This window comes from Diabrotica undecimpunctata, chromosome 7 (assembly GCF_040954645.1).
Source record: "Diabrotica undecimpunctata isolate CICGRU chromosome 7, icDiaUnde3, whole genome shotgun sequence".
NCBI lineage: Eukaryota > Metazoa > Arthropoda > Insecta > Coleoptera > Chrysomelidae > Diabrotica > Diabrotica undecimpunctata.
The window spans coordinates 74,383,578-74,399,896 of NC_092809.1; the positions used below are offsets into that span (position 1 = coordinate 74,383,578).

The 16,319-nt window shown below is 33.7% G+C and overlaps 1 protein-coding gene across 2 annotated transcripts in view; it reads left to right on the forward strand.

The window, feature by feature from the left end:
* The first annotated feature begins 2,413 nt into the window (after window positions 1–2,413).
* LOC140445496 (probable G-protein coupled receptor Mth-like 6) overlaps window positions 2,414–16,319 on the forward strand; it is a 131,784-nt gene continuing 117,878 nt past the window's right edge. For both annotated transcript variants that reach the window (XM_072537546.1, XM_072537547.1), the window contains exon 1: window positions 2,414–3,188. In XM_072537546.1, the coding sequence (XP_072393647.1) occupies window positions 2,537–3,188 (652 nt within the window). In that variant the 5' untranslated portion in view covers window positions 2,414–2,536. The remainder of the gene's footprint in view (window positions 3,189–16,319) is intronic.

Consider the following 16,319-nt stretch of genomic DNA (forward strand, 5'->3'; position numbering starts at 1 on the left):
TACAAAATTATTTGGCAACGTCTCGTCTCCCGATCTCCCGATTCGTCAAAGCACCGAATCAAAGTAAAGATAGAGGTAACGAATAGAGGTGGGTCGTTAAAGTTTTAATCGTAAACCGATTTTTGTAAACAAGTTACTATGATTGTTGAACAGTAGTTTCAAGTAAGAGAGTACCTACATAAACAAACATAATGGCTATTATCGTTTATACACAATATTTATTGAAGTGAAAGAAACTAATGAAGAATATATTTATTTTAACTTGAAAAATAAACTAAACAATACAACCCGATATTAGTAATTGTACTACGTAGGATACTATGGATGTAAGGTTACCGTTTGCTAAAATTTTATTGCAAGGTTCTTGCAGGCAGCGTACCATAACAATCACTAAACTTCAAGTATTTTTGGCCACTCATTGTACTTGTTGTTTCTTTAAAAGGCAGTAAAATTTAGGAAAGTTTAGAACAAATAATCCAGTCTTCATTATTTAGATTTGGTCTAAGTCTAAATGTGTTTTCTGCCGAATTATCGAAAAAAAGACTTTTTATTTTATCTATTTGTACACGACAGCATTTAAGTGCGTCCTCCACCAATAAATTTAAAGTATGAGCTAAACAATTTAAATATTTTCATTACAAACATCTTTAATAGCTTTAACCATATTTGAGGCATTATCAGTTACTGCAAAATTTACTTTTCGTCTTAGACCCCACTGATTAATAATTTCACTAATTTCAAAAGCGATGTTTTCTGAATTATGGTTTCCAGAAAATGGCAGCAGCCTAATAAAACCGTTTTAAATTCTAAATTTTCGGTTAAATATTGTCCTGTTAATGCGATGTAACTCTTAGTCAGTCCATATGTCCAGAGGTCAGTAGTAATACAGATATTTTCTACTTCTTTAACAACTTGTGATCTAATAATTTGCTCAGTTTTGATATAACATTCCTGAAGTAATGAACCTGACGTAATGAACAAGTTTTTCTTGTTGGCGGTTTATATCCAGGAATCCACCCTGCAAACTTTTTAAAAGCTCGTTCTTCAACTATGGAAAACGGATGCAACAAGTCTTTGCATAAGTTTAGTAAATCCATATATATTTGTTACTTTTGTTCTGAACTAATATTTTTATTAATGGAAGTATCCATCATCTTTTGACGCTTGGGTGGCGGTGGCAGTATGTCAGTACTTGTAGTAGAAGTAGTCGAAACGGACAGAAATGCGTCAGGAGAAGTTTCAATCATTGCAATATTCAGGAAGCGGACCATAAAAGCTGCATCTTCTACAAATGTGCATTTTTTAAAAATAAAATTATTATTCTAATACTAGGTCAATAATTTTGACTAAGAAAAATAATTCATAATTGAATATTTACAATAAATAAATCCTTTGAAGAAACTATCAATAAAGATTTGAAATCGAAAATGCAGATCAATCGTAAATCGAAACTCATTCATTAATCAGAATACCTAGTTATAAAAAACAAAAGAAAGAGTTAAGAAGCTAGTTACTTCTATAAAAAAAGAAAAAGAAGATTGTACTAGTGAAAATCAACGAGTACAAGAAAAAGAAACTGATAAAGATGACTTAAGTCGATGGTGTATTTTTGATGAATTTATTGGACATGACTCATCTAAACATACACCTGTATCTAGAGATATAAAAGAAGTCGACATGTATTTGTCTGATGTTATTACCCACAAAAAATTTCGAACGGAGACTGGAACTGTCCATTACAGTGGTGGAAAAACCATCGCCATGCATATCCTAACTTAACCACTATATTTATAAAATATTGTAGTATTGTAACAAAATCTGTTCCTTGTGAACACATGTTCAAAATCTGGTTTAATTTTAAACAAAAGAAGAAACAACAAGAAGAGTGGAAAAACGTATGTTTTTAAATGTCAATTTAGACGATTCGCGATTTAATAATGTGTCATATCTCAGATCGGAACTAATCGGAACTAATCGAAACTAATCCGAACTAATCGTCTTACTACTGGGCAATGGGCAGCAATAAGAAATATGGAGGGGAGACCAAGGGGAAATATGATTGTTATCTTTGTCTATTCGCTGAAAATATGATTTTATATCTGTGTTAGATATCCTGTTGAATTTTACCATACCGACCATAAACTTTTACCTACACTGTATATACATTTAAACATTCAGCCTTCTGAAGAAAAGGTTCCTATTAAATATTATATAAGAATATGGAACTTATCTGGCACTAATATTTCCGTACATAACAACCGTAAATAATTAGAAAAAAGATTCAGCGAGAATAAAATATATAGCCTTTTCATAAATGATCAAAATATATCAATTTTCCCGCACTATGATATAGACGCCAGACAAAAGCAGCAACGGTACATCCTCTAACGTTTATTACTCATTCATTCTCAAACTCGCTTAGTTTGCCGGCAAGCTTTCTATCACGCGCGACAAAAACGGGCTCGATAATCTTAAGAACTTTTCGAATAATACAATGCCAGCGTTAGTTTTAAGAAAGGAGTAAATTCTTCAAATAATGTGGCTGTTAAAAGTGTCCATCCTCTTTATTCTTGTGACTTTTTCTTACTGCCAGTCTCTTGGAAAATGTTGCAACTACGGACAAATTTTGGAAGAGTATGCAAATTCCACTTACAATTGTATTGTAGATAAGATAAAGAGACACGATATTTTTGCCACCGAAGTAAATATTTTAAAATCGAAACTCTCAACAAAATGTATAGATTACAGTACCGAATTCTACGAATTTGAAATCCTCGAAGACAAAATTGTACAAAAAAGACTGCTTGATGGACCATATTTTACAAAATGCTGCCCTTTAGGCTACATTTACGAACCAAAGAACCATTCCTGTGCGATTAAAGGCAATTATGATCATACTTTTATTCATAACAATCTGATAAAAGTTGGATTGCCGCAGTGTAGAATAGTTGTGGACTCTGAAGTATTGAGTTTGGATGGACATACATCTGAAGACGAATTTTGTGAAGATGAAACCAAAAATGGTTTTGTGCGAAGACAATGTAAAGATGAGAATGTCTGTTCTGATATACGATGTGTTAAAAAGTGTTGTCGTGATGGAAAAAGTTTCGTCAATGGATCACATTGTGTGGACACTTATACAAATGGAATCACTCTGAAGTTTTCAACAAAAGTTGAAGATCCAGATGGTAAGTAAATTATTAAAGTTTATTTTTTTTTATTTATAAACCTCAGTAAGAGTTGAAGGTATAGGGTGATTTTTTATTTACATTTATGTTCTAATTAATACATATATTTTTATTTTATAGTTTTTCTATATACTTTTTTACCATCATCCCCAGTTCCTGCTCTCCAATACTTTTCTTTCCAATTATCAATGTTAATTAAATATAGATCTTTGTATACATTATTTAATAATCTATTTCGACATCTATTTTTACGTCTCTTCTTCATTGGCTTACAAAACGCACCATTTTGGTCATCTTTTTTTTAAATACCCTAAATACCTTGCTATTTAACTTTAAATTCCTTTTAGTTTTAGTTTTTTTTTTAAATTTTAAACAGAATCATATGTTCCATCTCTGTTATTTCAAACCCTAGTTGCTTTGTTCCTTGTTGATATATACACTCTTTTCCTCAATACGTTTAAATATATTTTTAGTTTTCCCTATTTTCCTATTCCTTCTTAAATATTCTTTTTCAAAAAATTACTCCACCAATGCTGACCAGTTTAAAACGTTCAAACAAAATTTTTCAGCATATTCAAAACATTTCACTAAATCTATAATTACATAGATTTTATCCAAATGAACAGAATTATTCAGACCGAACTTCTAATTTTGATAATATTTTTTAATTTAACAGAAAAAGAAAATTTAATTTCGCCAAAAGATTGTGTGACTGAGGCGATTATCATAAAGATCTGGCTGAATATAATAAGGAACTCAAAAGGGCAAAAGAGAATCGTGAATAAGCATTGCGAGGATACAGAGCAGACTGTAAAAATGTCAAGGCTTCATAAAATTCTCTCGAAGAACCCTCAGATAACTATTCCTTCACTCCAACTCTAAAAGAAATCAGGTGAATAGACTCAGAATGGTGAAGACGCTCTAAAAGAGGGATCACTTTCCTTAGTCTAAAACAAAACTACCACTAGATACCTGGCAGCAAACTGGACTGGAGACCATAATTCATGGTTCCAGAAAAAACGTGTGACAAAAGAAGTAAATATGACACAATTTATTAACTACTTCTACAGAATGGAAATGCCTTTTTGTACAAAAAATAATGTAGTTTAGTACAGGTCAACTTAGGACTAGTATATATACTAAAAACTTGGTGGCTCATAAGGGTGGCTTTTATACCCAAATGTGCAAAACCAGACAGGACAAAGATAAGTCCCTAAGCCGAAAAATCGGATGTCATTCGTACTATTCGACTTAAAAAAAAACTGCTCGATAGGGAATTTCTACGCAAACAGCACTATACCATTTCATACTGAGGGTGGAGTACGTTCTTAAGAACCAAGAGGTAATGCTAGGTCTATTTCTCAATATGGAGGAAGCATTAGGACTACAGAGAAATCCCAAGGATGATCTGTCTAAAAGGAATAGGTGAAATGTAAAAGAAATAAAGGTAAAATAAATACATGTAAAAGAAATACATTCATGATTTGAATAGGTGAAACAATCTGCAGAGGGATAGACTGCTTGCTGGGCCGTTTGAGAAACGCAACATTTCAGCACCTGAAGGGGAATACACTTTCAGCACCTAAAGCTAGATGTAGTCTTATTTCATCATCTTATCTGGTTATGGATGGGCTCATATGTAGACTAAGCAACGACAGTCATCATAACCTGGGTTAAGCAGTTGACTTGTTCATCAGTCCAGTTCTCCAGTACAGTCAGATATAGAATGCAACAGGCTCTCACTGTAGTTAGAGAAGGAACTTCAATTAATGTAAGGCTTAAAAGAATCTCCCAGTACTTGTGATCGTTTTGTAACATCATGAATAATTATTTTCGTATTGAGATTAAGGATAAATTTATTCCTACAGAAACATCAAGGAACATGTTCTATAAAATTAAATTAATTACTATTTAAATGGGAATAAGCCACAATTAAAGGTTAAAGTAAGTTTCCACTTCGGAAATCGTTCTCAAAAAACAAATATTAATAAATTAAACAAATTTTGTTTTTTTGTTACTTGGTGAAAAATTCTTCTAATAATTTAATTTTATCTGACTCATTTATATTGACAATTCAGACATACATTATACATTTATGTATGTGACATAATTCACTTATTATACATAAGTAACATACCACTAAACATAATTAAAACGATCGAAAAATTCTCTTTTCTTTTTATGTTACCTTCTATTATCAGTTTTAAGAATTAGTACTTAATCAGAATTAAGAATCATTTCTCAAGATGGTGCCACACCCCATATTATACATAAGAAACATACCCCTAAATATAATTAAAACGATATAAAATTATTTTTCCTTTGATGTTACCTTCTATTATCAGTTTTAAGACTCATTTCTTAAGATGGGGCCAAATTGTTTTAAGTTTGCGTTTGCCAGGTGATATAAGGTTGCCTGCGAAAAAATTGTCGAGAATTAGAGGTGTCAGCTGTTAAAAACAGGAGGTATCAAAGAGTTAGTTTCCCCCAAAAGTAGGATTGATGCATCTTTTCATTGTACTCTGTGCTCATTGTCCCAGGCATATTGGCTTGTATATCTGTGACTTTTCGAAGTCTCTGTTTTTGATGTACATTTCGTGATAATTTATTCTGACACTTAGTGGTCTTGCGGTTTCTCCCACATAGAAATTGTTGCACTCATAGGGTATTTTATAGATGGAGTTCCTTAATATTTCTTATGTGTTGTTGGGTTTGTTTTAAATGTTTTTGTGATGTAGTTCTTCTTCTTACGGTGCGTATCCGTTCCGGATGTTGGCGATCAGGTATCCTAACTTTACTTGCAGCTATTCGGAATAGTCCGGTTGTAGACGTATTGTACTTGTACTACGTGATGTACTTATTTCCTATTATTTTTAATTTTTCTGATAAGCCCTATACACCTGATATTCTTGTCATCCTTGAGTCCCTTCTTGTGAGTGTTTTTGGATTGCTTGTGGTGATTTTGTTGTTTGTTTCCTTCAATCTTGTGAAATTCCTTGTTTATAAATGACAATGGGCAATCATTTTTTGTCAAAGCCTTTGTTACGGTTTTTGTCTTCCTGAAATGCTTTAGAACCTTTTCACGCTTGTATAGTGTAAGATAAAGACTACATTATATTATAACAACGAAGCTTCGGATTTTTAATTTTAATATTACCCAAAACTGCTTTTATTTCATTGAGTTGGCGATTTAGATATTTGTATGATAAAAAATCATTACTCAATTTTATTCCTTATTTACATGTACAATAATACCTATACAATAATACCTATATTATTTCCCTTCTATATATTCAAATACATTTTTGATTACGAAATATTTCAGTCACACACCATATTATTAAATTTGATATATTTTATTATCTGTTTTTTTGGTCGTAGATCCGGTGCAAAATATAAACAACAGATGTGCTGTGTTTAAATACAATAGATTTGTACCACTATTGCCTAACTTCCCATTCTACATTTCCTCTAATATAAAAAATTTAGCTACTGGAAAACCAAAGGACTGATATTTTGTCACGATTATTTTGGGATTTTTGGTAATTGTCAAGAATTATTTATATGGTTATAATTTAGTTGTAATTTGACCTTAAGAGCAGAATTTGTAATCTGAAGAATTTATTATTTTTATTTGTTTTATTTGCGTTTTATGAGATCCTTTTATATCTGACAAGAGTGGCTATGAAAAGTTTACAGCGTTAATTCTGAACAAACTTGCTAGTTTTATTTTCTGACTCAAGTCACGATTTAAGCCAGGCAGAACCAAGATCTACGCTAAGATGTAATGAAACAAGTTTTGTTGTACCAAACAAAAGTAAAAGTCTAAAGAAGAGTATATAATATGCAGGGGTGGCCAAGCTCTTTGATAGTTCGAGTTATTTTATAAAATTTGTTTCCGAGCCGCAATTAGATATTGATTAAAAAACTATGCAAAAAAGGTATTAAAAAATTTTTTTTCAGAAATTATATTTATTGATAACATGATCTGGCCATATTATCCTAGATCTCTTGTAGGGCATAAAGAATGCGAGAAAAAGAAGAAGAAAGAGAAGCAGAAAACATAAATAAAAGTACACATATAATATGTGTATTACACTAAATTATTAAAAATTAAACATATTTAAGTATTTTATTTCTTTTAATAATTATTTTATCACATTTGATGGACAATATAAGACGTGAGAGCACTTCGGATTAATTCTTTCAGGTACTTACTGGTTAAAGCAGACTTTTTTAATTTAGGATACTTCGATTCTGGTTCAAATTTCTAAATTTCTAAAATCTTTTTGCATCTCTATTAATATTCCCATTTTCCAGATGAGTTTTTGGGACATAATTATATTGGAAATGGAAAATTCACCTTGAATTATGTTTATTTCAAATGGGTTCAAAAAAATAAAATAAAAAATATATATTATCTCTTTTATATATATATATATATATATATATATATATATATATATATTATATATATATATATTTATATATATATATATATTATATATATATATATATATATATATATATATATATATATATATATATATATATATATATATATATATATATATATATGAGTTGCAAATTACTGTCACAAGCGGAGAACCAAATGCTTATATACTTCTTTAATACATAACACCCAGACTGGCAAGATTGTTCAAAGATATCACCAACAAAGTCAAACATGTCAACAAAGAATATCATAAAATGAATTATGAATCTGTCAGAGGTTTAGCTACAGAGTCCAATTATACTAAAATACTGTTCTTAGAAATGGCATTCATTTCTCAGAATGCCAATGCAATGAACAAAAGGGACGATATAAATAAATAGCACTATTTACTCCTACCCATGATATTTAGATAACCATTCTCTATTCCAATGATGCCTCAGCAACTGATTCATTGTAATTTTCCAACTTTCAGTCTCTCTTAAAGTATGTAGTATACAATTTTTTTTCCTTCAAACAACTTTCTGGTAAATTTTAATGTGTACTCTATTAGTAATTGTACTTCATAAGAAAAAGAGAAATAAAAGAAGAAGTGTTGTTGGTTGTAAACTGATTTTGTTTACAACCCTGTAAGCTTCAAAATAGTATATTTCTCTTTGTTCCGAATTTAGATTCCGAACTCATAAATTTGCATTTACTGCTGACATAACGAAAATGTATCGGCAGGTGAAACTAAACCCCTCCTTTCACTTTCTTCAGAACGCTTTGTGGCGAGAAACTCCACAAGACCAATTCTCTTACATTGAACTAACTACAGTTTCATTTGGTCAAAAGAGTGCTCCATATCTGGCCTGTCGAGTTCTAAAAGACATTGCTCAAAATACCTCTTGTTCAACGGCAGTGAAAGACACCCTAATATATCAGACTTATGTGGATGACATCTTATCAGGCTGTAGTACTGAAGAAGAAATCATTTCACTGCATCGTTCGTTAAGCTCTACTCTTTCTTCCGCTGGCTTCAGTATACACCAGATCAGATCCAATTCATCCCTTGCTGCGTCCTCTGCAGAGTTTAGCAGCGCGTCAAAGGACATTCTTCCTGAAAAAGGGCCATGCAAGGTGCTAGCCGGCTAGTGGGATCCCGCAACTGATGTATTCCAAGTTGCCATTCCAGAGTCGCTTACTGTTAGTTCACCCACCAAACGAAAAATTCTATCTGTCATAGCGCAGTGCTATGACCCGCTAAGATTGACCCTCTAGGAAAAATTCTAATGCAACAAATATGGGCCAAAAATCTCTCTTGGGACCACACTATAACCGATCCCGATCTTTTAGACAGTTGGATTAAGTTCTTGTCAAGTTTAACCAACCTGGCCTCCTTCTCGATTCCTCGGTGCATAATCGATGAAAACGACGTAGTCCAAGTCGAATTACATGGGTTTTGTGATGCCAGTACTCAGGCATATGGATGTTGCATGTATTTAAGAGCAGAATACTCTGATTCATCTGTGTCATCTACAATTATTGCTGCAAAATCGCGTGTAGCTCCAGTGAGAAAACCTCTCACTATACCTAAACTAGAGTTGTGTGCAAAGGTTCTCTTAACCAGTCTTTACACCAAGCTTTATGCCATAATATCTCGTTATCTTACCATTTCTGACAGTATCTTATGGTCAGATTCTATGGTAGCTCTCTCTTGGGCGCACTCACCTTCCAAAAAATTGTCCACCTTTGTGGCAAACAGGGTGGAAATAATCCAAAACGCTAGCCCTTCCCCAAAGTGGAAGCACATAGAGTCTGAACTCAATCCCGGAGACCTCTTATCTCAGGGCAAGCTTTCAGATCACGCCAGATCCGTTTGGGCATCTGGACCATCATTTCTACTAGATCGATCTAGCTATTGGTTTAAACATAGCTCGTTTGAGCCTATGGTCAATCTCCCTGAAGAAAAGAAAGGAGTTAATGTATATACCAAAACTCAGGAAAATTGTTGGATCGAATATATAAACCGATTCTCATCATTCACTAAATTTATAAAATCGGCGTAAATACGTCGGTTTGTGTACAATGCCGACATAAAGACCGCTTATCTGGTCATTTTTCTCCTAAGGAATTGCAAGATTCCAGGCTATTCCTAATACGTCAAGTTAAAGCCATTTTCTTTAAGTCCGAAATACTATCTCTGACACAAGGCCGATTGTTACTTAACAAGCAAATTGCTTCACTGAATCCCTTCATTGACAGGTCTACATTACTTAGAGTAGGTGATCGACTCAAGTATTCGGATGTACCCTTTGATCAACGACACCCCCTACTGCTCCCTGCGCGTAATCACTTCACTACACTGTTGCTCACCTCAGAGCATCAGCGTCTGGGACATGCAGGATCTCAAACCACCTTAAACAATGTCCGCTTAAGATATTGGCCCCTTGACGGACTTAGGTGTGTAAAACGTATAATACACTCATGCAACACTTGCTTTAGGTTTAATGCCATTGCCTTAACCCAAATTATGGGAGATCTCCCTCGTGAACGAGTCACATAGAAAAGACCTTTCGAAAACACAGGAATAGATTTTGGAGGCCCCTTTTGCATAAAGTCCTCTTCCTTGAGAAGAGCTCCTACATCTAAAGGTTACATAGCATTGTTTGTATACTTAGCTACCAAAGCAGTCCATTTAGAAGCCTTGTCTGACCTCACGACAGACGCCTTCCTGGCTTGTCTTAAAAGATTCATAGCTAGACGTGGTATCCCATCTATTATCTACAGTGACAATGGAACTAATTTTGTGGGTGCCAATAACCATCTCACTCTTCTTAGAAAACATTTCTCAACACAGCCTCATGTGTTTCACGAGTTCCTTGCTTCTCAAAATATCACTTGGAAATTTATTCCTCCCAGATCCCCACACTGGGGTGAATTATGGGAAACCTCAATTAAAAGTGCTAAGTCACTTTTGATTAAAATCACCGGTAACTCTGTATATACCTTTGAACAATTCTGCACTATTCTTGCTCAAGTAGAGGCCGTTCTTAACTCTCGCCCTCTATTCCCATTGTCTACTGATCCATTAAACCTACAGCCTCTTACTCCAGGACACTTCTTAATAGGTGCTCCCCTGTTATCTTATCCAGAGGTAGATATTTCATGCACTCCGGATAATCGACTGAAGCGCTGGCAGCAATATACTCGAGTTCAGCAACTCTTTTGGAAGCGTTGGACCTCTGATTACCTAAATCGGCTCCAAAACCGACCCAAATGGATTCACATAACTCCTAATATTAAAGTCGGCGATTTAGTATTGGTTAAAAACCTTGACTACCCTCCCTTACAGTGGCCACTAGCTCAAGTGACCGAAGTTTATGAAGGAAAAGACCACAACGTTCGAGCAGTTCAAGTTCGCACGAAAAGTGGAACGTTCATTCGCCCTATCACTAGACTGATCCCCTTACCGCCAGATAAGACTTCAACGCATGTTTTTGGCCCTTCTTCCGCCTTATAGAAAAAGTAAGGCTACAAGATACTAGACATTTCTCTGGGGGGCAGTATGGTTGTAAACTGATTTTGTTTACAACCCTGTAATTTTCAAAATAGTATATTTCCCTTTGTTCATAACTTCACTCCACCCTGTATGCCAAGACGCCCTATTCATTCCATCAATAAACTCTAACGGTACTTACTAAATCCTATTAAAAATGACCTGTCCCCGACATCGGCGACAGCCCAAAACCCCTGTCTGTTAGAAACTCTCGCGGAAGAAACATGGTGCTTTAATAACAAAATTTGTGATTTGATTCTCAGAGCGTGTCTTTCTCTCAATTATTTAGCAATAAGAAAATTTGTCTTCGCGATTGTGAAACTAATAACTTTGTGTAACCACGTATATTGTCACATATAGTACCCACCAGGTTGTGTTACCTATAATACGTAGAGAAATAAAAGTTAGTTGTAAGTTACTAGTATTCTTTACGTACCATATTAAAATATTACAGTCCACTTAAAAACCCAGAGAATGGACCGTGGAAGTGATGACGTAGATTTTATTGACATCTGTCAGTTTCACTTTCCAAACCAACCTTGTTTAGTGTGGATAATTTGTATTTTTCGTTATTTTTTCATTTTTTTTTACAGAATCTTTCCGCTTTTTGCAATATCTAAGTGTATTCTAATAGTTACTACAACAATTTTACAAGGTTGTGTAAATAATAAAGCATGTTGTTTTATAAAAATAGCAATAAAATGCATGTATCAATAAAGTATGGTTAGAATGTCTTTAATTTAAATTTTTAAACTATATTTCATAGAAATAGAACACTGAATTATGATGGTATTATCGTAAAAAACACTATACTTAAAAAAAAGCAGCAGAGGAAGCAAAATGTTAACTTTATAGAATTTAAAAAGTCTTGAGATTGGGCATTTCAACTTTTGTTTGGAAAGTAATTGACAGTTGTGACGTCACACTTCCACTGTCCATACCGGCGGTATTTTCTCCAGTTGTCATGTGTAATGTCCAGAAATGACATTTACTCTTAACCTTATAAGTCATAAATCACAGTTGGCTTTTTAAATCTGTTTTTTATTGGTCTTTTTCGTATATGTCAGTTTATAAAACAATTTTTTAATTAAAAAAAAATTTACAACATATAATTTTTAATATTAGACTCAATTAATGAGATGTTCGTGAAATTGTCACCTATTAGCAAAACATCCAAGAAAAACAAATCTCAATAACGTAAGTTAAAAAAACCTTTACACCTTTTAATATATTTTTCTTCTTTTTTCTCTTTTTAAGCCATTCTGCTTGTTCATTGGCCGATTAATACCTCTATGGAAGGTTATCACTCCATCTTTTGTGCAGTCGTCCGATACTTATTCTGCCGATTGGTGACTTATCTCTTGCTATTTTGACGACACGGGTCTCCTCCATTCTGCTTATGTGGTTATTCTATTCTTTTTTTCTATTGTTGTGTCCATTCATGTATACACTGTACGTTACATTTTCTTCTAATATCTTCACTTCTCTTTTAATCTTTCAGCGTATTTCCTGTAATTCTTCTCAGTACTCTCATCTCCGCCGTTTCCAGTAGCCTTTGCGTTGTGGCTGTTAGGGTCTTGTTTCTAAAGCATATGTCATTATTGGTCTTAGACTGGCTTTATAAATTCTTGACTTCATCTCAGTGTTAATGTGTCTGTTTCGCAATATAGTGTTATTAAGGCATCCTGCCAGTATATTTGCCTTTTGTACTTGATATCTCACGTCTTTGTCCAGGTCTCCTTAGCTAGACAGTGTAATTCCCAAGTATTTTATTTCCATTACTTGTTCAATACTGACGCTATCAATTTGTATTTTATATCTGGTTGGTTCTTTGCTGACTACTATTGGTTTAGTTTTCTGAGATGAGATTGTGATATTAAATTCTTTTGCTCTTATGTTAAATCTGTGGACCAGTCTTTGGTGACTATCTTCATCTTGGGCTATCAATATTGCGTCGTCTGCGTAACAGAGTATTTTAATTTTTTTATTTCCCATTTTGTATTCTCTTCCTTTGTTAACGCTTTTGATGATTGCATCCATAATCAAATTCAAGAGAATGGGGCTCAATGACTCCCCTTGTCTTATTCCGCTGTCTATTTCTATAGGTTCTGTAAGTTGTCCATCTATTCTGACTTTCATTTGGCTGTTTTGGTAGATGTTTTCGATAGTTTTTATAATATTTAGGAGAACTTCCCTATTACACAGAGGATGTATTACATCTTTAAGTCTTACTCTGTCAAACGCTTTCTTTAGGTCAATCAGACACAGAAATGCTGGTCTATTATATTCTCGTGATTTCTCAGTAATTTGTTGTATAACGAAAATTGCATCAGTATACGATCTTCCACTACAAAAACCCTGTTGTTCATCTGCTAAACTTATCTTTTGATTTATTAACACTTGTAAAGTTTTAGAGCAGTATTTAACAAGTTTATACCTCTCTAGTTTTCTGGCTGTTTTTTATCACCTTTTTTGTATAATAGAATTATTTTGCTCGTTCTCCATTTTTCCCGTATTTTATTGTGGTTTATAATTTTATTAATTAATGTTGTTAATTGTTCTGTCATTGCTGCTCCACAATATTTTAGTAATTTGTTTGGTATCCTGTCTTTACCTGCTGCTTTTTTGTTCTTCAGGCTTTTAAGTATTAAGTTCTTTATTTGTAGTAATTTCTGGTATTCTTCCCCTGCGTAGAGCTTTTTTAGGTAGTCAATCGACCTGTCTTTTTCTTGCAGATCGTAAAAATCATGTTCCATTTCTTTCGAAAATCTTCCCAGTGATAATTTTTTATTTTTCTTACAAATACATGTATATATATGTATATATATATATATATATATATATATATATATATATATATATATATATATATATATATATATATATATATATATTATACGTCACCAATGACTGTATACATGAAACGTCCGCTGTTCCCAGTAGAAGTAACGCATTGATTAGTGATCAGTGTAGTCGTGGGGGCTCGGGAGACTGAGACGTCGGGAGACTGAGACCTTGGAAGACTAAAGAAGAGATCACAGAGGATGTCAAAGCTCGGCGCAGTGATAATCGACGCGTGGAACGCTATTCAAATTGGCCAAAAAGGGTGAATCGGACTATACCTAATTTACAGTGGTAAGCTTGTGTTTTTGGTTTCCGTTTCATTTAAACGTTCCGTGTATTTCTATTAAAATTATTTTTAATTCCTGGCAACTTCCCTCCATCTTCTGACCCTTAGAACCTGTAGGTCTTCTTCCACATCATCAATCCATCTCTTTCGTGTTCGTCCTCTACTTTTTGTGCCTTTTGGTTTTGAAAATGTTAATCTCTTCGTGTATTCGTGATCTAACATCCTAGCAATGTGTCTTACTTGTGCAGAGACCTACATGGGTTGGCCCCTGCAGTTTAACGAATTTCACAATATCTGGATCTGAGTATAACTGATATAGTTCAAAGTTGTATCTTCGACGCCATAGCCCATTTTCATTTACGGCCCCAAAAAGCTTTCTAAGAATTTTTCTCTCAAAAATACCACGAAGTCTTTCATATTATTTAAGATAAGGTCCACGTTTTAGTCCCATATATCAAAACCTGTCTTATTAAGGTCTTGTATATATTTAGCTTTATGTTTCTGGAGACCGTGAACAGTTCTATTTGCTATTGCTATGCGTCTTTTTATTTCGTCGCTTGTCGTGTTTGTTGCGTTTACTAGCGATCCAAGATATGTGAATTCTTTCAGTTGCTCAAAGGTATGATTATTAATTTGAATTCTCTGCCAACATAATTTTGGTTTTTTCCTCGCTTACCATAAGTCTTAATTCATTTACCGCGTCCGCAAGCCTTGTAAAACACTGAACCATGTCTCTCATACTTCTACCAACTGTAACTATATCGTCAGCGAAGGCGAGAATTTGCGTCGATCTATTAAACTTAATCAGTAGAACCCATTTGTACCTTTCGGTGTTGGGCCGTTTACAATACAATTCATTAAATTACAATATTTGACAGTCTTCTGAGGTGTCCTAGCTGTTAACGAACTTTCTCCATTCCTTCCTATTGGATGCCATCTGTGTTGCTTCCTGCCAAGTCTTACCCTTACTCTGCAGTATCTGCGAGATGTCACTGTTCCATTCTTTAATGGGTCTTCCTCTTCTGTTCTTTCCTATTGGTTTGGCGTCCCACACTCTTTTTACTTGTCTATTATTGTCCATCCGGGTTAGATGTCCGAACCATGCCAATTTTTTCTCTTTGATTGACTCGAGTATCGGTTTCATTTTGAGTCTTTCTCTTATTTCTTCATTTCTGATTCTATCAGTTCTTTTTACTACTATCGTTCTTCTGAGGTATTTCATCTCTGCTGCCTGAATTCTGCTCTGATGTCTTTTGTTTAATATCCAATTTTCTGCTCCATATGTTACTGTAGGTTTATATATTGTTTTGTATATTGTCATCTTGGTCTTTGTTGATATTTCTTTGTTATTAAGGAATCCTCTATTTAGTGCTTGGAATAGTTTTCCTGTGTTTTCCATTCTGTTGTTAAGATCATCCTCGATGTCTCCTTTGTTGTTGATTACTGTTCCTAAGTATTTGTATGAATTTGTCTGTATTATTTTTTGTTGGTCTATCATTACTTCTATTTGATCTTCCGTCCCTTGTTTCCTTGATATTTTCATTATTTGAGTCTTCTCTTTGTTTACGTTTAAGTTGTATTTGCTTGCTTCTAGGTACCATTTCTCTAAGTTGTATTTCAGTTTTTCTGCAGTTTCCGCAATTAATACTATGTCGTCTGCAAATATACACATCTCAGCATTTATCATTTGCATTTTGTTCCAACCGATGCAGTATTTCTTGAATGTTTTATTACATTCTTTCACTATCTCATCTATTACATTTATGAATAGTACTGGGCTGAGACTTCCCCCTTGTCTAACTCCTTGGGTCGTTTGAAATGGTTCTGACTGTATATTTAACATTCTTACTGTATTTGTTGTTTTCATGTATATACTCTTTGTTGCTTCTATCAGTTCTTCACTTACTTGTTTCTTCTTTAGGCTTTCCCATATATCTTTTCTTTTGACTGAGTCGAATGCTTTTTCCATGTCTATAAAGCTTAGCTGTATTTCTTTATTTTTCTTTAAGG